The sequence below is a fragment of the Carettochelys insculpta genome, chromosome 8 (genome assembly GCF_033958435.1).
Source record: "Carettochelys insculpta isolate YL-2023 chromosome 8, ASM3395843v1, whole genome shotgun sequence".
Classification (NCBI taxonomy): domain Eukaryota; kingdom Metazoa; phylum Chordata; order Testudines; family Carettochelyidae; genus Carettochelys; species Carettochelys insculpta.
This window is the reverse complement of record NC_134144.1, coordinates 58,350,286-58,376,800: the sequence shown is the minus strand read 5'-3', so window position 1 is coordinate 58,376,800 and position 26,515 is coordinate 58,350,286. Positions and strand designations below refer to the sequence as shown.

Genomic DNA, 26,515 nt, shown 5'->3' with positions numbered 1-26,515 from the left:
TCATGTCACATCTTGTAACCTACTTAGGCTAAAGAACTGTACCCTCCTGGAAAAGAGGGAATTCCCAGCTTTCCAATGAGAAAAGTACATTAGTCCTGGAATATGGACGAAGTATTAGGATACTGAATGTAGCCCCAGTGGAGACAGATTTGTGGGAAAAATGGAGTTTGATTTGCAGCTTTCAAGATTGGATATAAACAGTTCTAAATGTAAACCCATTAAGTGTAACAGAACAGATACACCGTGCATAGTAACAAATGTTCTCAAATACAGCAGACTTCTGCTGCATAGACATCTCTATTCAATGCAGGCCCACTGACTAGAAGGGAGAGGGGAACAATGGAGGCAACTTCCTGAGGGCCTGGTGATTCAAAAGGTCTCAGCACTTGTGGCAGCAGCAGCACCCAGAGCCCCAGGCCCTTTAAATCACCCCTGGAGCCCAGGGAGGTGCAGTCTGGGTAGTACTGAGGTGGAGTGGGTATATCATAGGCTGCCCAGCCCCTTCTGCTTGATGTCCCTCCCCTTACCTGGGAGCTTGGAGCCCCCCTGAAGGTCCAGAAGCCCAGCAATTCTGTTGCCCCCCTTGCACCATCCAATGCTCTGAGATTTCACTCCAGGCATTAAATAGAGCCAAGCAGTATGTTAGTTTGCAGTTAGCTTAACTTTGCAGTAAGATGCAGATATGAATAACATACAGGCATTTTTGTACCATACAATTAAATCTGAAGAATAATTTTATTTAAATGACAAAATATTTTTATAAGGGCCCGATCCTGCAGGCCTGAATAAGAATTTTGAATCGGAGTGAGGCCTGGCGCAAACATCAGGGACTGAAAGGGGTGAGCGCCATCATCCCCATGGGTACAGGATCTCTTTTGATGGGCTTGTCTTAACTGAAAAAAATGACACCAAGCTGAAACATGACCTAAAGCATAACTAACATGATGCTGAGCACAACTTGTAGGCAATGTAGATGCAGGCGGTCATATTAGTTAACTTGAGATTGTGCTCTAACTCAGTGCAGTTCTCTAGCAAAGACAAGCTTCATGCTGCTGCTCGGCTTTGAGGGCATGCTGTGTGCATCTACCAGCTCATGTATTCACACACATGCAGCCTGGGAAAAGGAGCATAGCAACCTGGAAGGCCCTTGGTGTCATACAATTGTAGTAAGGCAATGCCAGAAATTTGAGGATATATTCTCTGCATGTGCCAACCCCATTTACTCAGATCTGGTGTAGGGGCTGAAACTTAGGCCAAAGTATCAATCTCCATTTATTGCCAAATTTAGTAATCCTTTCTATGAATTATTTACATTCAAAGCAAAAAAAAAAAGGCTTCTGTGGCACTATTGCCTGAAATATACATACATTTTGGAGTTCATTTAGCTACTGTTAATATTTTTTTCCTTTTCACCAAAGGCTGCTGAATTATTAAACTGTTGTCTGTTTGTGCATCCCTGGGACATGCAGACAAATGGAAGAATGTCCAAGTATTGGTTTCCCTGGCTTGTGGGTGAGTATATAGTTACTGTGCTTAATCTTCATTTATCACCTGGCATTAGTTGTAGTGCATCATGTCAAGGAGACCAAAGAAAATGTGTAATTTCATGAGAAAGACTACATTAATTTTCTCTGACAATCATTTTTTAATTCGATAGTGCCAATAAGACACCACTGTACACTTCACAGACTAAACTTTACATATCTATATCTGTATCATTAGCAATTAAGGGACTTGTAACAGCCCCAATGTAATCTTGCCTCGTAGAAAGATCTCCGTCTTCTGCCTATGTAATGAGAAGACTGCTAAAGGCAGCATGATTAGAATAAAGACAAGTGGAATTAACAAACAGCACACATCAATTCATATGATGCCCTCAGTAAGAGGTAGACCAGGGAGGGAATATTTGAATTTAAATTTTCCTCAACAATAGCTGAAATGTGTTTGAGGCTCCTTAACGGTACAGAAAATAGAGAATTGTCTCGTTTACCTGTTTTTCACGTCAGTTAAATTAGAGTTGCAGTCCAGCACCGAGTAACAGTGGGTAGAAATGTGACAGTCCTGAAGATTTTAGGTGTGGGTCTGCTCTTAATATAGTTTAGCACTGTGTATCTCAACAGACTTCTTTGGAGTTACTCCTGATTTACACCACTGGCTATGTCTACACGTGAAGCCTACATCGAAGTAGCCTATTTCGATGTGGCGACGAATAACGTCTACATGTCCTCCAGGGCAGGCAACGTCGATGTTCAACATCGACGTTGCGCAGCACCACATCGAAATAGGCGCTGCGAAGGAACGTCTACACGCCACAGTAGCACACATCGAAATAAGGGTGCCAGGCACAGCTGCAGACAGGGTCACAGGGTGGACTCAACAGCCAGCCGCTCCCTTAAAGGGCCCCTCCCAGACACACCTGCACTAAACAGCACAAGATCCACAGAGCCGACAACGAGTTGCAGACCCTGTGCATGCAGCATGAATCCCCCGCTGCAGCAGCAGCAGCCAGAAGCCCTGGGCTAAAGGCTGCTGCACACGGTGACCATAGAGCCCCGCACGGGCTGGAGAGACAGCGTCTCTAAACCCCCCAGCTGATGGCTGCCATGGAGGACCCCACAATTTCGACGTTGCGGGACGCGGATCATCTACACGGTCCCTACTTCGACGTTGAACGTCGAAGTAGGGCGCTATTCCGATCCCCTCATGAGGTTAGCAACTTCGACGTCTCGCCGCCTAACGTCAAAGTTAACTTCGAAATAGCACCCGACGCGTGTAGCCGCGACGGGTGCTATTTCGAAGTTAGTGCTGCTACTTCGAAGTAGCGTGCACGTGTAGACACAGCCACTGTGACAGAGAACAGAATTAGGCACTTTAGCTCTATGTACACTAGAACATAGTAGTATTACAGCCACCACTGCACTTTTGAAACACTTCACCTCCACATATGAAAGTTCTAGCGAAGGTATATAAGTGTACATATTGCCACCGTGTGTGTACTGGGTTGCACAACAATGGCCATGTCTATACTTATGCCCTTCAACGCTGGCTCAGATCCAGTGTGAGCTCTAGTTTAAACAGGCTACCAACTGCTCACACTATTTTTAACACCATATGAGGTAACCATACTCAGTCTACGTCTCTTTGACATGGTGTTAAAAAGAACTGAACACTGTTCTACTTACTTACTTAATGAGATACAGTAACCTAAAAGCACTTTTCATAGTACTTCTCTTCAGAGCACTGCACAAACTTTAATTTATTTTGGCATCTCCCTTCTGAGTTGGCTAAATGTTATTTTCCCCATATTAAAGGAAAACTAAAGCAGAGAGGTTAACACCCAAATTGTCAAAGTTGGATGTCTAAAGATAGGCACATACATGACCTGATGTTTCAGAGTTGTTGTGCCAGAAACAGGGTTGACACACCTGTCCCATTCATGGGTAGGGCGCTAGGCCTCCAAGGCCTCTCAAAGGACACTCCACCCCACATGTGTATCAGCTCCAGCGGCACAGGGACAATAAACCCACCTTGTCTCTGTGAGGCAGTCCAGCCCAGGGGCTAGAGTAATACCACTCCCTTCCCTCAGGGCAGTGGGGCCAAGTGGCCAGAGTCAGTAACACAGTCAATATCAACACCCCTTCATAAATGGTAGCCTAACAGCCAATGGCAAGAGTTGTAATATCCCCTTTGGGGCTAATGGGGAGAGAGTCTTGGGCCCTTCCTCTCCACCAGGCCCCAGCCCAGAGACCTGTCAGCGATGGAGTGCTCCACCACACACTCAGCAGGGAATCCACCCAAAACACATCATGCTCTTGGGGATGGTAACTCCCCATGCTGGGTTACTTCCTACTGGATTCACTGTCACAGTCTTCTTCACCACTCTCCTGGAGACTGGGAGCTTTTCCAGCTGTTCCTCGCTGACTGGTCCCAATGGTTCAGCCCATCCACAGCTCTTCCTCAGGAGTTCTGACAGCTCCTCCTTCCCCAGAGGCAGTCAGCCCTGACTGAGTTCCTCCACAGGCTTTTAAAGCTGGTCTCCAGTTGAGGCATCCCCAGCAGGATTGGGACGGTGGGGCCTTCTCTGCCAAGTAACCATGGTTACCCTACTTGCAGGCCCACTGCAGGGTTGGTTCACCCAGGCACAACCCCTAACATCCATTGACTGGTTTATGCTCCTAAATTTGGCTTTAGGTGCTTAACTCTAGGAATCCAAGTTTGACAATTCTGGTCCAAAGGCAGAGAGAGCCAGTGTCAAACCTGAGATTCCTGCTCAGGCCTTCTTAGCTCACTGTCCTATTTTCTGCCCACAGTTTAAGAACCTTAACTGAGTAATAGTGTTGAGTGCTTTTCAGATAAAAATAATGCTATGTAGTTTGTCATTTCCACTGTAATTATTAATTTTGGCATTAAATATAGAGGATATAAAGGAAAACAAGTGTGATGTCTTATGACATGAAATTTTTTCTTTTTTTTAGGCATGCCAGGGGAAACAACCATAGCCATTTGCTCCATGATTATGGGAGGAATTTTTGAAAATTTTCCTAAACTGAAAGTTTGCTTTGCACATGGAGGTAGGCAGTTTGCTGGGTATTATTGAATGGTTCTGTTATTTGATTGTGTCTGTTATGAAAGCAAATTCAGGCATTTAATTGTATTTGGAAAACTCAATAAAAATGTAAAATTAAAATAAAGACATAGGCCTGTATCAAAGAGGATCATTTTAAAGGAGTAAGCCATTTTAAAAGTGATTGTTAAAAGGAACCAGGCCTTGTCATTCATAAGGAAACTGTTTACTTCAAATGTTCCAACGTAACTGGGTTTTATGGTTTAAGTCCAGTTTCCAGTGCTCTTATATCCACATCACCAAACACCACTATAGCTGTCACTAATTGGAATCTTTGTCAATATTCTCAGACAAGAGGCTAAGGATTGGAAAGAGCTGGAATCCAAAGTATCCAATTATCTCTAGAGATGCCCCATGTTGATTGGTGTTGATACCTGGTTTTGAATAAATTGAACTAATGTAACCACTGACCCTTTTTGGAACCAGTGGGAGTTTTGTATGAGGAAAGATTGGAGTGTGGCTTTGGTGGGTAGATTTTACAATATGCAGATGGGTTCATAAAAGATTTACCATGAGCAATCAAAAATGGATCACACAGCTTTTGTGTAATGTTCCTCTGTCATGTCTGCTTTCTGAAAATAAGTTTTTCATTGGCACCCTTAAGTGATGAGTTTTTTGTCAAAAATGTTCACTGAATTGAAGCCAGACACTTGAATGTGAGTTTTGAATATAAAAGGTTGCATTAGGTATGTCATTAGTACTCAGTATGACCACACAGCAGATTTAACCAAATGGGGTAATCAAAAATCACCACAAATTACTTAACTCCAGGCAGGACTTTTTAATAGCCCACCTTAATTCTTCATTTATAATGAGCAAAATGCTTTTGGATGGTGTGGGGAAAATGAAAGTGGGTAGCCTCTTCAGCACGTTCTAGTAACATGTTTGTCAAAAGGCAGATCAGAAGACCTAAAGGTAAATTGTTTATTCAGAAGTTACTTTTCTCATTTTTCTTCTTCTTTCCTTGCTTTCTTCCTTCCTACCTTTTCAAATCTGAGCTGAAAGTAAATTGGAAACAAAATCAGAAGCAAACACCAATGTAGAAATACTCAGGAAGGAGCTACTCTTTTAAGAGAGAAAAAGGAATACAATATGAACAGATGGAAACACAGAAAAGCTTATACCGATAAAGGAAGCAAACTAAAATTCAGGTGACAGATCTCTGTAGAGATTACAAAAAAATTGCTCACAGTTTTATTCTGAGATCTCAGATGTTATTGTCCTTCTGTGACAAAGGCAGACACTTTGATGTTGTAGTTACTCTTGCTTGTTTGTTTTAAATCAAGTATTTTTAAGACAGTAAAATGGGAATAGGTAAAAATGTTGTGTGTTATAACATGTTTAATCATGATAATGCTGCAGCATGGCCTATATTGTCATATGGAATCTGGTGAGCTTTAAAGATGAACATCTGTTTTCTGGAGTATTGTTGAGCTAGCCATTCTTCTGTTTCGTCCTTCCAAAAGTAAGGAATTTTCTTCTGAAATTATGTTCTTGAAGAGAAAGAACAGACAACTGGGGAGCAAAATGTAAGGAGGAGAAGGGAACAGAGACACATCACATGGCAAGTGTTGGCACATATCACTTAGATAATGATTGTAAATAAGTATATAAATTTGGGATGTGGGTATGGTCACATATTCTACCCACACACCAAATTCAGCTCTTGAGATGCAAAAATTAGACATCAAAACAAGGTGCCATGCAAGTAATATTTGCAGACATTCAGAATCAGGTATTCCTTTCTGTCTTGACTGCTTTGCTCTGTAGCAAATTTGAGAACAATATTGACATTTAAATTGTTATTGTTGTTATTGTTATTGTTATTATTATTATTATTATTTAAACTTCAGTGTTAATACTCATTGATATGGATAGAGGAATTTTCCAAGAACCCAGTTTCCAACTGTCTACATTCTGAGACAGACAGCCACTGCTTCAGTTTACACTGGGTTCGTATTGTTAGCCGGTGGCCAGGTAATGTGCGGTGAGGTACTCCCCTGGGTCCTAAACAACCCAGTTTTTTACTGTTAGAGCAGGCAGCTCCTAGCACACTCACCCACGGCCAGGCTGTAGTAACCAAACGGTTAAAGTTCTTTTTGTTGTGCCGGCTGTGTTGCAGTGACAAAAGTAACAAAATGGTTAGGCTTGGATCTTAACTAGTTACAAGTTTATTAAGCTACAGTTATAAGCATGCGGTTACAAAAGGCTATTGTTTACTTCTTATATGCTAGCAAAGTACAGGTGTTAACAAGTTACATTACAATCCAATACAAAGATATCTGTGATCATCTAACACAATGATATCTTGGCACAATGACATCTAGTTACAGAGCTCTAATTCTTTAGCTGTGCACAAAAAAAAGTCAGAGACCTAGCATGGGTGTATCTTACCCTCTCTGCGTCTCTCGATACCAGCGTAGCCAAGCCGGATTGGTCACTCAATTCCGCGGAAAGACGAATACGAGGTTGGGCGTCCCCAGTAGTGGACCTCGGGAGGCAATCACCTGACCCGACCAGCAGGTAGTTGGTGGAGATGCACTCAAAGTTAGAGTTCTGCTGGACCCATCTTTTATACCCCTTTTGGGTTATGTATTCTCTTTCTTATCTATGGTGCCAGGTCATACTGGTCTGTCTTTGTGACGCCAGTTTGTTACAAGGGCATTTCTACTTAGTTTGCACTTGTAAGACAAGAGATAAACAATTTAGGAGTACAGGACATTCTTTGTGCGGGCGGGGCACGTCCCCTTCTGGGTGATTGTGTGTGTGCATCATATTGATCAATGCCAGCTGGGGTGATTTCTGAGGGTCCCCCCCCCCCCCTCTCATGTTGACAGTCTGGCCTGTTAGCCTTCTAGCTGTACTTTCTGCTTCTCAGGGTCACGATAAGCCAGCATATCTGGGCTTCAATGAGGGCATCAAAGACTGTGCTGTCAGCAGCCATTTCCGTGCCCTGTGTGCTCCTCAGTGGGGGGGGCAACGAGCAAGCTGGCTTGTAAGGGGGAGACTCTGTCTGGCTACACGTATTAAAAATGTTTTCTTTATAATCATAATGACTAGAGATTCAGGCTATCAGGGTCTAGGAAACTGTAAAGTTCTATCCCAACATAAGCCAACTGAAGTGAAGAGAAGACATGCAACTGCTGGACACATAGTTTATCTATGTAATAAACAGATATGTTTATTTCTTCCCTCAGTGCCTGAAGTGTTTACTTAAATTGACCAACAGAGTTCATACCAATGAAAGCCCAGTAATTCTGTCCATCAGATGCTGTAAGGCTTTTACTTATTACTTCACTATCACTTAAATCTGCCTCCAATCTCCCACACAACTTGTTTCACAACATGTAGTTCAAAGGGATGATAGAGTCTTCCAAAGCCCTTGCTATATCAGCCAGAAAAAACAATAGATGAATACAGAGGCTCATTAAAATCAATTGCACCAGGATTTCATCTAGTAAAATCTTGTGTGCTGCCCCTATAGCCACTGTAAATGTGAACATAGCCTTCAGATTCTACAACCATGTGCCAGCTGTAAATGGGAGACCATGAGCTATGCAGTGAACCATTTCTGTACCCAAAACAAGCTGATAAAGTCATCTCCAACATACCCCCAGCCATTATTCATCCAATGATTGTGCTTTACACATACACACACACACACCCCTCAGTGCCTGGTCAGGAACACTATATGCCAATCTTTAATCACATATGTAGCTCAATTCTTATGATGTTGGAGCCAAATCTTCTGCTGGAGTAAATGGAGTTTCCATTGACTTCAATGGAATTATGCTTATTTGCACCATTTTGTTATATTTTGGATCTGGGGTTGTTTGTGATTAAGATCTCTTACTCACTTTTTAGTATTATATTATACTAATTTCTACATAGCTGCACAATAATCTCTGTGTAGAGACATTAGTTTTTTTCAGGTTTTGTAAACTAAAGAAATAATTTGCATTTGCTATACAATTACCTCCATACAATTACTTCTTTGTAGGTGGTGCTTTCCCGTATACACTAGGGCGTATATCCCATGGATTCAAAGTGCGCCCTGACTTGTGTGCAGTGGATAATAAAGTTGATCCAAACAAATACGTTGGTTCATTTTACACGGATTCACTTGTCCATGATCCTCGTGCCCTAAGGCTGCTAGTTGATGTAATAGGAGAGGTGAGTTGCAACATTTCGTAGGTTGTATGGCTGATAATGCCCAGGTGAGTCATACTGCATTCAGTTCTTTCTTGAGGAACTCAAATGGGAATCTTGCCATGCTTCAAATATGGACACAAATAGAAAATTACTTCAGATCCTGTTTGGCAGCTAGATAGTTCTTATCCAGGTAGTTGATTAGGAACCAGTAATTATTTTTCAGCTGTGATTGGCCTTCTGCAAGATATACTTAAGGAAGACTATTCACAGCTGAAACTCAACCATTTCTTAACAAGTCCTCATTGTATAAAATTAATCCTACTATTTGACATATATAAAATAATATTAATTTGCACTTCTAAAATGCTTTCCATTTGAAGACCACAAAGTAGTTTACAAAAGTTAAACCTCTGAACATCCCTGAAAAGTAAACCATCTTTATATATGAAGCCAATTCAAAAAGGGTTCTGAAACATGCTCTTTTTGTAATGTAGCTGAAAGGGATCAGGTGTGCAATTGGCTGGGCAGAACTTGTGCACAACATGTATCAACAAGGTACAGAATGCTGTCACCTGACTAAACAGTCCTGGACCCTTTGCTGTTACATTAATGGGATTTTTGTTGCTTACATCAATGGGACCAGGATTTCAGACCATGAATATAGGCTCAGAAATCTAAACTGGCATCTCTCCATGAAGCTAATGGAGTTATGCAGGTCTACAGCAGTTGAGAGTTTTTCACCTCATGGAGTTCTGAAAATAATGGGCCCTGCACTACAAATTCTTGTTACCGTGATCTCTAAACAATTCATTCCAATGAGAGCATTCCCCTGAGTTAGGGTGCTTGCTTTGTTGATAAACCATCATAAAACTGCTAACCCAAATTAAAACAAACTCTCAAGTTTTTTATTTGAGAAAAGCAAATAGTATTTCTGTTAAGGAAGCAGTAGGCTGGAAAATCACTGAAGGGAATTCATGTGAAAATCCTGAATGGCATCTTAAATAGAACAAAATGCTAAATATTTTAACTGTTATGGCAGAAAGGAAAGGACATATTATAGTAGCTGCCCATTTAAAAAAGGCTCTGGGAAACATGAAATGGAATCTGACAAATACTAGAGGGACTGAACAGTCCCTTACATGGGCAAACTGGCAGAAAGGGGCCAAATGATGGAATCTCTCTGCTTTTCCCCAGTTGCTCTATAGGGCAGAGTGTTTGTCTTTCCTTGGGACAAAGTAAGAGAATAGCATCCAAACTCCATGAAACCTGAGATCTGTATGGATCCCAGGAGGCCAGCAGGAATTTAGAGCCATCCATACAGATGGCCTATCTCACTGTACTATGGATTTCTGGAACTTCTGCAAGGCTTCTGGCAGGGAATTCCCCACCATGGAAGGGAACTGTAAATACAGCCTATTCCGCCTTCTTCGGTGTCCCAGATACTGCTTGCTCGCTCTCTACACGCTTCAACATTTACATGGGTTTGTCTCAAATATTTATGAAGTAGCAGGCTCTGCATTTTCACTTTTGCAAAAATCTCTCCAAACCTTCAATTTACCCTCACAATGCCCTCCACAGGGAATCTGGTGTTGCCCGTAACAGCCCCCTCCACATACTGATCTCAGAGACATACCTTGGCTAATGTTTTCTCTCCAGCATCTACTACTAGAAAGAAAAAAGCAGTCCTGTAGCACTTTAAAATGATGATTTATTAGGTGATGAGCTTTTGTGGGACAGACCCACTTCTTCAGATCTGGAAAAACTCACCACCTAATAAATTATTTTGTTAGTCTTTAAAGTGCTACAGGACTGCTTTTTTGTTTTGTTAAGATACAGACGAGCACAGCTACCCCTCTGTGACTACTAAAAAGTATACTACTGACAATGGGCCATTTCCACCCTGACTGAATAGACCTTGTCAGCTCTGGCCCTCCCTTTTACTGGGACTCCCCCTCTTTAAATACTCCTCTGAAAACCTTCCCTCCACCTCTCATGCATCTGACAAAGCGGGTCCTTGCCCATGAACGCTTATGCTCCAAAGTATCTGTTAGTCTATAAGGTGCCACAGGACTTCTTGTTGTTCTCCAAGGTACAGACTAACACAGCTACCTCTCTGATACTAAAAAACTAGTTAATTCACGACTAGGTATCTGTGCTGACCCACATAATTAATAGATGTAGGGCTGGCATAGAGATCTTTTGACTAGTCACAGAAAATAGCAACAACATGTGAGAAGTAATTGATTATAATTAACTGTGAATGCTCTGTGAAGTCCACAATCCACTGAAGTGAAAGGGTTTTGGGGTCAGGGCCTCACTACTTGTAGGTCCTTACTCCTGCATACAGCTCCCCTTTGGCTCCCACACTGCTTGTGCAGTGTGTGGGCAGACTTAGCGTTTGAAGATGCCCACAAGATTCACCGACATGACAGCATAATCAACCACCGGAAATAATATAAGGAGAGTAGGGCTACTGTTCTACTGAGCAAAGACAGAGTGGAAACCAAATAGTTTGTTAAAGACACCAGAATCTAGAAATAGACTTACAGTGGGAACTGTATGAAATGCCCACAGTGACAATTCAAACGATGCAATGTAGATTTATTACACCAGGCTATTTGTCAACAGCACTGCTAAATGCACAGTGCAATAGAGCAGGGATGGGGAACCCCCGGCCTGTGATCCAGATCTGGACTGCCACTTGCCTGGATCCGGACTCCAAGGCTTGGGGCACCCTTCCCCAATATGCAGCCTGCAGTGGGGTGGGGGGTGCAGAGCCCCAAGCCTTGCAGGGAAGAGTCTGGCAAGCTGAGGCTGGATCCAGCCCAAGGAATCTTCCAGGTGACTGGCTGGGGGTTGGGGGCAGCTCAGGAAGTTCCACACATTGCTACTACCACTTGCTCCCATTTCCCCAGCTGGGAAAGAGAAAGGGGAGGGGAGTGGCAGCCACAGCAGCCCAGAGTCTGATGCTCTGATTTGCCAGAGTTCCAGCCAATTAAGACAGCAAAGGGTGGTGTCTGCGAGCAGTGGGGAGAAGGTGCAGAGTCGTGTGTTCGGGAGTGCTGCACACTTAAGCTGTATCCATCACCCACACAGCACACCCCTAGACCATTCCTGTTCCTGCCACCTCCCTCCCAGACACCACACTGAAAACCCTCCTGCACCCTTCCTCCCACCCAGACCCTGCACCCCCAGGCTGCTCCTGTACCTCCCTTCTGCACAGACACTTCCCCCACTACATCCCTGCACACTTCTTCCCACCCAGACCCCACACCCTAAGCCCTTCCTGGCAGCCCCCTCCTGCACTGAACCTCTCTCAATTGAGACCCCATTCCAGAGGGTAGAGGGGCCCACAAAATATACTAGCCCTGGCTTCCCTTGGCTCTGGGGCTGGTATGCTAGAGGAACAACAGGAGTGTCTCCTTTTTTTCAGTCAGGGACAACATCAGTGAGAGGCGTTTTGTTTTTGTTTTTTCTGATTTGTGTGGCTCTCAAATTATTTGTCTATGGATCAGTGACCCCTGAGCCAAAAAAACTTCCCCACCCTTGCAAAAAGAGGACCAGCCACCTCTAATGGCTTCATTGGGTATAACTTTGAGCAGAATTTCCCAACTATATCCTTTTTATAGGCATGTTGTGACATTCTCAACAGACCTGCAGGTCCTATGGCATGCTTGGCACACAGATATTTCCTATCAGGTTTAATGCATGTAGCTCTGGAGCTGGGACTGTCTTTTTTTGGCCGTGTCTACACTAGCACCAAACTTCGAAATGGCCACGCAAATGACCATTTCGAAGTTTACTAATGAAGCACTGAAATGCATATTCAGCGCTTCATTAGCATGCTGGCGGCCGCGGCACTTCGAATTGACGCGCCTCGCCGCTGCGCGGCTCGTCCCAACAGGGCTCCTTTTCGAAAGGACCCCGCCTACTTCGAAGTCCCCTTATTCCCATCAGCTCATGGGAATTTCAAAGTGCCGCAGCTGCCCACATGCTAATGAAGCACTGAATATGCATTTCAGCACTTCATTAGTAAACTTCGAAATGGCCACTTGCGTGGCCATTTTGAAGTTTGGGGCTAGTGTAGATGTAGCCTTTGTTTCTTATCTGTACAGTGCCTAGCATGGGAGCTCAGATCCTAGGTTGGAGCTCACAGATGCTACCATATATTTCATAATACTGTAACACAGACAATAGCATACCATTTAGTCTTTCTACTGTGCTTTGTTGTATTTTTGATCCAATACATCTACTTTTGCAATAAACTTCGAGATCTTATTATATATCATCTAACCCTGCAGGCTCATGATGCGAAATTCAACATTTGCAAGGGTTCTCAACACTGAACCCTTGCAAAAGTCATGACCCTACTGTAAACTAGACAGACAGGCATCTGAAGGGGATACCAAGAGCCAAATTCTGTCACTCTTTCTCATGGTGAATTATTTCTTGTTCCATTAGTAGTTTACTGATTCCAATGTGACTACCTACTGAATAAAGGAGCTGAAATCTGGACCTAAATAAATGGCAGTTTGGCTTCCTAATGCAGTATTGCCAAATCCAAGCAATGGGAAAATTATCACACCTCCAAAATCACAAAATCAGTTTTAAAAATCAAAGTGTTTTTAAAATAACCAAACTTGGATTCTTTTTCAGTGTCTCCTGATCTGTGCACTTTTAAAACTTTTGGTGTTTGGAATTTACTTTTTGGCTTTAAAATAAAAGCTGAGATTCTCACATAATCACTTGTCTCCAGAAGCTGGGACTTTAAAAAAAACCACAACAAATATTGCAGCACTCTCAATGAAATCATAAGCAAATTAATGCATGCTAGGCTAAAAACAAAAAGAGAAATGAAGCGATAAGGGGCTTGGTGTGTACAGGTTTTGCAGATGGAGATTAGAAGTAGGACAAAAAAAAGTCCCCAGTGCATAGCCAGAAGTTAAAAGGTGTGAATCTGGTGAGTGCATAGATATGTGTATACATAACTTAACATCTGTGGGGGACAGCCATCACCTGGAGTCGGAGTGTTTTATATCAGTTATCAAAGAGGTAGCCGTGTTAGTCTGTAGCTTCGAGAACAACAAGAAGTCTTGTGGCACCTTATAGACTAACAGATATTTTGGAGCATAAGCTTTCGTGGGCAAAGACCCACTTTATCAGATGCATGAGTTGGGGGGTGGTTTCAGAGGGGTATTTAAAGAGTGGAGTCCCAGTAAGAGGGAGGGCCAGAGCTGACAAGGTCTATTCAGCAAGGTAGAAATGGCCCAGTATCAACAGCACCCAAGTCAGGTCAGACAGGGGGTTGTGAGCCTTTATCAGAGTCTAATGGGGAGATATTAGCACCCAGAGCAGAGAAACTGCTTTTGTAAGCTGCGAGCCACTCCCAGTCTCTGTTTAATCCATGGTTAATGGAGTCAAATTTGCAAACAAATTGCAGCTCAGAGATTTCTCTCTCCATTTGATTTTTGAAATTTTTTTGTTTCAGAACTGTCACCCTTAAATCTGCCACTGAGTGTCTAGGGAGATTGAAGTGTTCCCCCACAGGCTTCTGTACATTACCGTTCCTGATGTTTGATTTATGTCCATTTATTCTTTTATGGAGAGACTGTCCAGTTTGGACAATGTAAATTGCAGTGCGGCATTGTTGGCACATGATGGCATATATTATATTAGTAGATGTGCACGTAAAGGAGCCCCTGATGGCATAGTTGGTGTTAGGTCTTGTGATGATGTCACTGGTGTAGATATGTGAGCAGAGCTGGCAGCGAGGACTGTTGCAGGGGCTGGTTCCAGACCTAGAGTCACTGGTTTGTGATTTGTAGTGGCTGGTGAGGATTTGTTTAAGGTTGGCAGGCTGTCTATAGGCAAGGACAGGCCTACCTCCCAAGGTCTGTAAGAGTGAAAGATCATTGTTCAGGATGGGTTGCGGATCACTGATGATGCGCTGGAGAGGCCTTATGTGGGGGCTGTATGTGATGCTCAGTGGTGTGCTCTTGGTTTCCTTGCGAGGCCTTTCCTGTAGCAGGTGGATTCTGGGTACCCATCTGGCTCTATCAATCTGTTTCCTCACTTCCTTAGGTGGGTATTGTAGTTTGAGGAAAGCTTGGTAAAGGTCTTGTAGATGTTTGTCTCTGTCTGATGGATCAGAGCAAATACGGTTGTACCTTAGTGCCTGGCTGTAAGCAATGGATCATGTAGTATGCCCTGGATGGAAGCTGGAGGCGTGTAGATAAGCATAGCGGTCCATGGGTTTTTGGTATAGGGTGGTATTTATGTGACCGTTGCTTATCTGCACAGTAGTGTCCAGGAAGTGAATTTCTTGTGTGGACTGGTCCAGGCTAAGGTTGATGGTGGGGCGGAAACTGTTGAAATCACGGTGGAACTCTTCAAGAGCCTCCTTCCCATGGGTCCAGATAATGAAGATGTCATAAATGTAGCGCAGGTAGAGGAGGGGCACTAGGGGACGAGAACTGAGAAAGCGTTGCTCCAGGTCAGCCATAAAAATGTCAGCATACTGTGGGGCAGTGCCACTAATATATTAGCTAGGAGTCTTTAAACATTAAAAAGCCAGAAGTCACTTCAATGACTCATGTATCTTTAACTCCACCACTCCAAAATTCCCTGTCCATTTTCTCAGTTGGACAGAGCCCACATTATGGGTCAGTTAAACCTAGAGCAGGACTCCAGAGGTACAATATATGCTAGGTGGAAAAGGAACAGGCACCAATTCAAGTTGCAGCAGTCTTCCCCTCCTCCAGACAGAACAGATTAGGCCAGCACAGAGCAAGAAGCTGAGCACTGCTGGCCAGGGCATCACTAGGCTGGCCAAAAGACAAAATCATTCACTGTGTTCCCAGGTAACCTTTTCCTGGTAGGCTACAACAAGGCCCTCAAAAGAATGCAACACTGCCTTCTCCCAACCAAAGCCTCTCAGCTGCAGAATGCCTGCCTGCCTCTCCAGGGGTGAGTCCCAATCAGAAGAAAGGGGCATTATCACTTGCACTTCTGTACATCAGCAAGAGTGTACCCTGTCTCCTTCTATTTTCTCACTATATATTTTTACTAGTGAAGCACTGTCACTTGTTTCATATATTGATACTCTTTTCTTGGACACTTTCTCACACTTTCGTATCTTTTTGCATAAGTTCTTTCAAAAGACTCAGGGTGACACCTACTGGAAGCAAAAAATAAGCACCATTTGGCAAACAAGCAAAAGAAATACTATCCTAAAACACCTAAACACACACTTTATTTATCTCTTAGTGGAGATAACTCCACGCATTCAAAAATTATTGGTTTTATTATGCTGGGGGGTGGTGGTCTGTGGTATACAGGTCAGACTAGATGATCTATGGTCCTGTCTGGCTCTAAGCTGTGACTAAAAATTCATGCATTGTTGGCCTTAGGGCACTAGAAAGACAAGGTGGATGAGGTAATATCTTTTACCTGGCTGACTTTTGTTGGTAAGAGAGACAAGCTTTTTGATCTTACACAGAGTTTTTTCCCAAGTCTGGGAAACTAATTCACAGTGTTGCTGCTAAACAGATCTGTAATCCACCACCACCATGTTACACCCCATACTCCCCAGCTGTTTCCCTCCCACCTCCTTTCCTCCCTCTGACTGGAGGGATGTTAATGAGCCACTTCACCTTGTGTGATCCCCTGAAATGTGTTAATTGCTTATGTTAAAAAAGTAAGTGTTCCACCTTGTATTTAACAGTGACACTCTAAGACTATGTCTTCAACTAGCACTTTTTGTCTGTCAGGGTGTGAAAATAACAGTCCACTGGTAGCCAAAAAGCAGGTAGAGTATGGACAGCACACTGGTGGCAGAAGATCCTCTCCTGACGACACAGCTACTGCCACTCATTCAGGGTGGTTTAATTATGCTGGCAGGAGTGCTCTCTCCTGCCAGCACTGAGTGGGTACAGAGAGGCCTTACAGTGACACAGCTGCAGTGATATTGATGTGAGGTGATAAGACAGAGGCTTAAGTTTCCCAGATGCATGTGCATGTGCGCCTCCATTCAGAATACAAATTTGGTAGTCTCTGGAGGTCTTAGCACTTTCTTACTATACTTGAAGAGACAGAAGAGTTGACTCTTTTTATATTTTGTTCTGAAGTGTTCTTTAGCCATCAAATAGACGTGTAGCAAGTTGTCAGTTTTTGCCTGACACTGTACTGTTAGCAGGAGCTGATCCTGACAGAAAATGTGTTTATTTTTCTGCCTCTTGTTATCATACGGCCCAGCAAAGCACAAGGAAAATGGAAATAATGTGCTCTTTTTCAGAATACCTAGGGTGTAAACTGACCAGACCCCTAAAACACATTCTGAGCATAGCCATACCCGGGAAGGTTTGGTTTGCACTTTGTACTGTTCATTTTAGGTCATTTTTGTGAATAAAACAACTCCTGGGAAGAGAATAAGTTTTCACTTGGTAGAGTTTGTAGACTATATTTAGAGCAAACCAGAGAAACCATCTGAGAAAAAGGTGTTTTAAATAGCCTAACTAAAATTCCCTCCCTCTCTCAATTACGCTGATTTAGTCGTTGTTCTCTTATAATGTCCTAATTCCATTAGTTTTCCAGTTCCTGCAGAACTTTCAAGGTAGACAAGATATGGATTTCTAATGGGAAAATCAAGCAGCAATAAAACTAAACTTTTTAATGCTATCCTTTCAGGTGTCCTTTATGCAGTATAAGGGAAATAAACCTATTTGCCCCCTTTATAGGCAATTTAACTACTGGACTACATGACCACGAATTGCTCATGACCCCATTATGAATCACTGTATAGCAGACAACCCAAGTCAGAAACCAAAGATGAGCATTGGATAATTTCTTACATTTTAAGACAGTATTAGATTACTTTGATAAACCAAATTAGGAAAGGTTTCACTGTTACATTCTTGCAAGGGTACAAGGGGCTATATGTTCTTTCCATAAGCCAAGGATTTATATTCTGAACTTTCCATGTAGCATTATAAAAATACACCCAAACATGGATGGTGCTTAAAATCATCATTCTTGGATTCAGTTAACCGCCCCACTTCTTCACAAAAAATCAGTTCATTCAAAATTGTTTGTACAAAATAAAGGAACCCCTGGAAAGTGTTATTTTCAGGGAAGAGGCTGAAAACAAAATTTAGAAGCTTAAAGACGACTGATACAGATAATCCCTGCAGCATTTATTCATCATTTTATTCTGTTTTTCATAACCCCACAGAGGATGTGGAATTATTTTATTTCATTATAAAATGCCCAACTTGTTTCTCTGTTTGCAGGACAAAGTTCTTCTGGGAACAGATTATCCTTTTCCACTGGGGGAATTAGAACCTGGAAAACTGATTGACTCTATGGAAGAATTTGATAATGGACTAAAGGTACAATTCTTTACTTTTTTATTTCAATTGTTAAGCCTTTATTTTAAGGACCTCATACAAGGCCCCAAGGAGTCAATCAGAGTTTTCCATTGACTTCAGAGGGCATGGGATCGGCCTCTTAGTCTCTAAGAATCAGTTCACCACAACACTGAAAACATGGGCACATGCTTGACTTCAGTATGACTTAATTATCGGCCTTTTGACTCAATGTGGTTAAGTGCTTACTTGGACAGGGCTGAATTAGGCCTAAATGGCTTAGAAAAGTAACAGACAGAAAGCCATGCTAGTCTATAAACTACCTAAACAAAAAACCAGTCCAGTAGCACTTTAAAGACTAACACAATAATTTATTAGGTGGTGAGCTTTCGTGGAACAGACCCACTTCTTCAGACCGTAGCCATACCAGAACAGACTCAATATTTAAGGCACAGGGAACCAAAATTAGTAATCAAGGTTGACAAATCAGAAAAATGTTATCAAGGTGAGCAAATCAGAGAGTAGAGGGGCAGAAGGGCGTGGGGGGGAGTCAATAATTAGACTATGCCAAGTATGCAAAAGAGCCCCATAATGACCTAAAAAATTCCCATCCTGGTTCAAACTACGTTTGCTCACCTTGATAATATTTTTCTGATTTGTCAACCTTGATTACTATTTTTTGTTCTCTGTGCCTTAAATATTGAGTCTGTTCTGGTATGGCTGTGATCTGAAGAAGTGGGTCTGTCCCACGAAAGCTCATCACCTAATAAATTATTCTGTTAGTCTTTAAAGTACTACTGGACTGCTTTTTTGGCTTAGAAAAGCTGTGAGCTATGCAATAAGCTTCTGCAATATATTTCACTGTGAATCAGAAAATAAAGAGGAAACAATACTGAAGTGTAAAATTGTGCAGCCAAGGAGACAAAGATGGGGAGCCCAATGCCAACATGAATACATAGAGCCTTGGAGATTTCTTGGAATCTCTTCAGCTTAGTAGGTATCTACTAGGTTCCAAGAGTTTCTGTCTCATTTCATGGGACAGATTGGGAAAAATCACTGCACTCACCTGACATAGAGATACAGGGAATCCCCATAAGATCATTTCAGACTTCTTCCCAGTCCTCCTGCAGGAAATTCTACAGGAGAGATCCTGAGATATTATTAATAAAACCCTGCTTCCACACCTTAGGTATACACAACATTTGTAAGGTCCTCAAAAAAATGTACATTCTTTTCCAGGATAAACTCAAAGCTGGCAATGCTCTGGAATTTTTGGGTCTTGACAGAAAACAATTTGAATAATTTTAACCGAGAACAAACTTTAGCAGTAATATTGTATCCTTTCGTGGTTTTGAGAACATGTAGAAATGTGCATTTCTACCATATCAATGGCAAATAAACTCTACATATGAATACTAGCATGTACTGGTATCCTCAAAGTAAAAACAGTGTCACCAGAAATCCACATGTGGAAACTTCTGTGCATCCAGAGGATTTAGGGTGTACCTTTAGATTTTTGGGCTCCCTGCTTTTCTACAGAAATGTCATTTCTTTCAGTTGTGATGAAAACCTTCTGAATATGGTCAATGACGTGTTATCAGTACCAGGCTTCTTGGGAAAAAATAACTCAATGGGAGTTACTAATTTCCTCCACTTATTTAAGTTAACTATGAAACTTAATGAACACAATGAAAATAATAAAAATAAACAGTTTGATTCAGTGCTTACTTTGCTTAAAAGAATGTTCTTTGTTATTAAAGCTGCATGTCTTAAATGTAAATATATATTAATGATTGTTTCTAATTTTGAATGTATTCTTTAAATCTCAGTTTAGGATTTCCTCCTCAGTTGACAAGATTATTTTATTTAGAATATCCCAGTTTTCTCGGATGGTGAAAGATAGGTTGAAACTTGGGCTTTCAGTATTGTTGGGTGACAACCTCCTAAAAGTATCTTTCAATCATCAGAATGATAATGCCTAGTCCTTATTCTTTCTACTCTTCTTTGTTCAGGTTTCAGTACAATGCTACTTGTGATGTCATAATCTCACTAGTTTTCAGGTGCTCCATAAAATCTTTCAGGAAAAGCAAGACAGATAAGACATGAATTCCTAATGTAGATGAGCACCTCCTCCTACTTTGCAGACTGAGCCTGAAAGGTGCTGAACACCAGCAGTTCTCATGGCTATCAATGCCTCTATTGCACTGCCGTGGGAAATAATTGAGTTTGCAGCTGGTTTTGCTGCTTTATAGTAAATGAAAAAGCCAGAAAGATTTTGGGAGTTATTCTAAGGCAGTGCTCTGCAACTGGTGTGCTATGGCACACTGTTGTGCTGTGGAGCAGTGCTTAGTGTGCCTCTGAGCTAAGCACCGGGAGAGCCATCTGCTGCTCTCTGCACATGCACCACTGCTCGGCAGGAGAAGTATGTGGTGGCAGCAGCTCTGGTGAGCTGCCAGCATTGAGTTAGAGTTGTGGGAGAAGGGGTGCACTGGATGTGACTTGTTCTGGAGGAAGGGAGGGGAATTAGGTTAGAGCAGGGAGCTAAAGGTGTCTGGCTCAGAGGGAGTGGGAGGGGATTAGGTTATATATATATTGAATGTGCTGAAATTATAACGAGTGCTGAAGAGTGCCATTTGCCCAGCACTGTTCTAAGGGGAAGGTCCTTTTGGTTTGGTCTTTTGCTTATTTTACACATTAGGAAATCAGGTCTTATTTCTTCAAGACTTTATGAAGAGTACAGAACTTCAATGGGAATTAAGGGGGCTCAGCACCTCTTGGTAGACATTCAGCACCTCACCACCCCAGGTCCTTTCTCATTGGCATCTACTAGTGACTTGCCTAGGTGGATTCCTTCTTAGCATGGTGGCTTTTGTGGATCCTGTTCTTAGACACCTCTCTCACCCTTCAGTTTATGAGGAACCTGGGCACCTAATGCAAGCTTTGTGGATCATGTTGTTCCAGTGATTTTTCTAGACACCTAAAAGATAGAGGTTAGACATTGCAAGGCTGTGTCCCAAGTCCCTTTGTGGAGCTGGGCCTAGCTGTTTATGTAAGGGGAAAAGAAAGCTAGGTAAAGGGACTTTGGCTAAATTTAACTGCATTCAGTCAAGCAAGACCTTCAATTGAAGTTTGGTGAGTAAAAGGAATAGAAGATAGGATGCACAGTCTTTCATGTCAAACTTGTCTCTCTTTAAAGTCTGCACGAATCTAAAGGATAATTTTTTCAGTTATTTAAATGTTAGATGATTTCCTCACCAACTTGTTTTAATTAAAACTACAAAATGGGGGGAAAGCAGCTTGCTTCTCATAGCACAATCCTTTCTTTCCAGCCTCTCCATAACCTTTTTAACTTTGCTTCTTGAAAATGTTTTATAAGCAAGATTAATGAGGTAATGTTTTATTGCACCAACTTCCATTAGAAAGAGAGGCAAGCTTTTGAATCACATAGGGTATGTCTACACTAGCAAGTACACTCGAAATTTGGATTGGAAGACCAAGTTCTTTCGAAAGAAGCCGGGCAGCACCTACACTGACACAGCGCTCTTTCACAATTAACTTCAAAAGAACTCCCCTGTTCTTCCAAAGCTGGTCCTCCACTTCTGGGATAGGAAAAGCGCCCTCTTTCGAAAGACAGTTTCAAAAGAGCAAGTGTAGATGCTCCTCGGCCTGCTCTTTCAAAAGAGTGGGTCCTCCATGACTGCGATCAGCTGGCAGGCTGCGGCGCCGCTCACAGCACAAGCAGAGCTGTATGGCTCCAGCGTCTGGCCGCCTTTCAGCACGCAAGCTCCCAGAAGCCCTCAGGCAGGAAGCCGAGAGTGTGCAGGCAGCAGGGAGCCCACGCTGCCGCCTGCACAGCTCCCAGCCGCGATGTCCTGTGGGGAAGCCGCAGCACCTCCAGCACCCACCCCAGGGGCCATCCAGGGACCAGGGGGAGTCCTCCCAGGAGGGGAGCCAGCTCCCCAAAGTCGGTCCCCCTCCTGGACAGAGGCCGAGTTGCAGGACCTCCTCACCCGCTGGGCAGATGAGGAGGTCCTGCAGCAGACAGGGCTCCAGCGCCAAAACGCGCCCACCTTTGAGTGCCTCGCCAAGGGGCTCACCGGCCGAGGTCACCCCACATAGACCCCAGACCGGGTTAGATCAAAAGTGGAGGAGCTCCACCTGGCATACTGTCGGACTCACAAAATGGTTGGGCGCCCACCAGCTGCCCCTACTACTGAGAACTGGACCATCTCCTTGGGACCAAGGAGGGGGGACCCCCAGCCGTGTACCTGGAGACTGCTGACCCCCCAACCAAGCCAGAGTAGATGGAGACTGGGACCGAGGGGGAAGACTAGCTTGGACCACGCACCCCCCAAGGATCCAGGACACAAGCGATGACGAGGGCTCGAGCGAGGGAGCCTTCATCATTGACCTCCCCTCGGGCCCATCCAGCCTGGCCCCCTCCAACCACACCTCACCCGAGTTCCTGGAGGGACCCACAGGTATGTACCATGCATGCTGGTGGCCGCGGGGCCAGGGGAGGGGGCGCGCAGTCCTGCCCAGGGTGGCCACAGCCCACCTGCAGGGACATCAGCCTCAGAGCATGGGCAGGCCAAACTGCCCTGCCACCCCCATCTCAGAGGGCTAACGTGACACCCAGCACCACGTGGGCCGGACAGTACCACAGGCTGCCAGGCCGCAGAGGGACCGAGGAAGGCAGACGAGAGCCAGTGCTCCCGCAACCGAGACAGGGAACCCCAGATGCGGTCCCTGCAGGACCACCAGGATGGGGTGGGCAGGACGGGGGGGTGGGTTCAGGGGGTCCCTCGCCAGGACTAACAGCCTGCTCCCCTCCCCTTTTGTCTCCACAGCTTCAGCAGCCGGACCAGCCCCGCGAGGGGCCCAGGGAGCCCGACGACGGAGGGTGAGGGGGAGCAGCCCAGGCCTCGGACAGGGGCAGCACAGGGCCATCGACGGGCCCTCCGCCGGTGCCACCAGGCCGGGGAGGAGGAGGCAGGGGATACGGCCCACACGGCTGCCTTCAGGAGCTGATAGGCGTCGTGCAAGAGTGGCTTGCCATGGAGCTGCAGGCATGGGACTGGGTGGGGTCCAACTTGGATGCCCTCACCCAGGCCATGGTTGTCCACCTGGCCCCTGCCACCACTCCATCATGGTTCACTCTTGTACCCACAGCCCATGTCGCCATACACGGCCCCAAAGCAGCTGGGGAAGCCCAGCTCCTGGAAACCCCAGATGACGTTTTCCAGGTCCCCAGCGTGCACCAGCTGCCTCAGGAACACCTTGTTGATCACCCGGATGACCTGCAGAGCATAGGGGGAGCACTCATGAGGGTAGGGCGGGGCGGGGCGGGGCGGGGCGGGGCGGGGCGCGGCTTGCCCACCCATGCCTGTCCCCATCCCACCCCCGGGGTGCCCACCCATGCCCGTCCCCATCCCCGTCCCTGGCCCTGAGGTGCCCGCCCTTCTCCCGACGGTGGCTGTCACCAGGCTGCCCGCCGCATGCAGTCTAGGTGTGAGCTGGGCATGGCTTACCTCGATGCGGATGACTCCGACAGTGGCTTCGCCCACCCCAAACTGGTGGCCGATGGATTAGTAACTGTCCAGGGTGGACAGCTTCCACAGGGCGATGGCCACCCTTTTGTACAGAGGGAGCACCAGCCTCAGGTGTGTGTCCCAGTGCTGGAGGACTGGGGTGAGCCAATGGCACAGCTCCAGGAATGTCCCCTTGGTAATCCTGAAGTTCTGTTGCCACCGCTCGTTGCCCCAGTCCTCCAGCACCAGCCGGTCCTACCAGTCGCTGCTTGTGGGGAAGCTCCACAGGCCACAGACAACCCGAGGGACTGGCTGGGGACATTGCGCCCTGAGGACAGCGTCCAGGAGGGTGGCTATTGTGGTGGCCACCCGGAGCTGCTGCAGCACAGCAGCCAGGACCGCGGCCAGTGTGCTGGAGTGGGGGTGCTGCTCGGGGTCCATGGGGGCCCAGGATGCCACCTCTGCTGTCTCTCTCTCGCTCTCCCGCTGCCTGGGGACAGGGTTGCTGGCTCTCGGAGTCTGCACGCTGTGGTACGGGAGTGGGGAGGCCTTTAAGGGGACGGCGGGTGGCGGCCCCGGAAGGGCTCGTCCATCATGCGACCCTGCCCATGGCACTTCCTGTCCCTCCTCTTTCGAAAGAGCACTCTGGCGCGTGTGGATGCTCTCTTTCGAAATTGTGCTGGGGGCCTTTCAAAAGAATGGACCGAACCTTCCATCCCCACTGGTGTTTGTGGACACTCCATTTCGAAAGAGCATCTTTCAATGTTCTCTTTTGAAAGATGTTCTTTTGAAACAGAACTGTAGTGTAGACGCAGCCACAGAGCTCTTCTTCAGGTCTGGGAAAGAAAGTCTCAGCAAAATGCAGGTGGAACAGACCGTTTAGCAAAAATAGTTAGCACAGTAAGAGACCATTCAAAAACACATGATGTAAAAAATAAGTATGCTTTAACTGCTGAAATACTTGTAAAATCAGATTAATTCATTAATTTTCCTCATTAGCAAACCTTGATTTGTGATACAATTAAAATACAATATTTGTTTTTGGAAACTAAAGTTGTATACAAATTAAGTATTATTATGAGTTATTGTTATTGAATACAGCTCTCCTTTTTCTTAGTGCCTTAATTTCAGATTTTGCAGTCAATAGTCCATTTCCCTCTTTCCTCTCTTATTTGTATCAATTTATGTTTTTAAAATATTGATGTGCATGGCTCTTTAAAACAAATGAAAATGCCTCTTCTTCTTTCAGGAGTTTACAATTTGAATTATACTATGTACCTCCAAATTACATAGTCATGGAAGAAGGTACCAGATCCTCTATGACTGATTTTTAAATAAATGAATGAAGGTGGATTATTCAGGTCACAACTGGAGTAATACAGTTACTGTAAACTGTAAGGGATTTTAACTGCACGGATTGATTCAGATTCTTAAAAGGAAGGAGTTTCCAATGACTTCAGATTAAAAAAATTGCCCACATGCATGAAAACACTGATGAAGTTCTAACTACAGGCATATATCACTGAAGTTAGAAATAGCCTCTGAAGCAGCTAAATATTAAAGGTAATCAACAACTAGGCCCAGGTCAAGTTTAGAGACAAAGACTAGGCCACACAATTTTCTGTCAGGACCAATTCCTTATATCTTGATAATTTTACTATATGTATATGAATGGTGTGATAACTTGGGAGGTTCCACGTGCGCATGGCAGTTCGGTAGCTGTTCCAAGAGCTGCTCAGTTGGGTTTATTAGCACACACCTCTCCTTATCCTGTACTGGCTAACCCACGAAAGCTCACCTAATAAACTACTTTGCTAGTCTTTAAAGTGCTACTTGACTGCTTTTTGTTTTGGCTAATCCACTGTACGCCATGACCCTGCTAGCTTCCATGTGATGTTATAGAGCTCTTTCAAGTTTCTCTGTCCTGCAGCTTGTTTGGCTTGTCCAAGCTTTTCCACAAAGTTCTTCTTGACCCATTTTACAGCCTTTTTAACTTCTTTGTTGGCTTCTGAACACAGTGTTTCCGCTTCCACCTTGGTTGCTCTTGTTTTGCTGACGATGAGGAGATGTGGCGAAGTGGAGCAGTTTACTTACTTGTGGAGTATTATAGGCATAGAAAGAGGAACAGATAAAAATATCACTGCCTGGGTAGGGAAAGTAACAGCTGCATTCAAGACTCTCCATCCCATACACAGTTTACTAATAATACCTGTGAAGATGAAACTGCGGATCTTCCACACAAATGTAAACACTGTGCTCTTACATGGATGTGAGACCTGGCTTACTAAAAGGTCTTCAAATCACAAGCTTCACATCAAATGACAAGACTTCATCACTAATGAGGAGCTCTGGAACAGAGCAGGACTAGAACCACTTGACATTGCAATCCAGAGAAGAAGGTGGGGATGGGTAGGCCACATCATCCAGCTCTCACATGGAACCCACAAGGAAAACATAAAAGGTGACCTTGGACAATGCTAAGGTCTACTGAGACTGAAGAACAACTGGGGTACTCCTGGAACCAGCTAGAAGTTTTGCCCCAAGACAGAACAAAGTGGAGGAGACCTGTAGAGGATTTAGGCTCCACGCTAAGTACAAGGATTAAGTAGTAGTACTATATGAGTGAAGCTGGAAAGTTTTTACAGAACTCAAATACAGCCCCAGGAGTAAGTATGAGACCAACAAAACACATTAGAATTCTACTGGGTGTGGTGACACGAAGAGATGCCTCCTCCCTTCACCTGCCTCCACATCCCCAATCCCTGCAAGCCAAATCCCTCACTTCTGGCCCCAGGCCAGAACCCACATACCCAACCAAAGCCCTTACACTCTCCCCCACACTAACC

At 44.4% G+C, this 26,515-nt stretch overlaps 1 protein-coding gene across 1 annotated transcript in view; it reads left to right on the top strand.

The window, feature by feature from the left end:
* The window catches only part of ACMSD (aminocarboxymuconate semialdehyde decarboxylase), a 56,019-nt gene extending 36,172 nt beyond the window's left edge, over positions 1–19,847 (top strand). The window contains exons 6-10 of the mRNA XM_075001828.1: positions 1,419–1,512; positions 4,476–4,571; positions 8,625–8,797; positions 18,064–18,162; positions 19,378–19,847. Coding sequence (XP_074857929.1) covers positions 1,419–1,512; positions 4,476–4,571; positions 8,625–8,797; positions 18,064–18,162; positions 19,378–19,440 — 525 coding nt within the window. The 3' untranslated portion in view covers positions 19,441–19,847. The remainder of the gene's footprint in view (positions 1–1,418; positions 1,513–4,475; positions 4,572–8,624; positions 8,798–18,063; positions 18,163–19,377) is intronic.
* The last annotated feature ends 6,668 nt before the right edge of the window (positions 19,848–26,515 follow it).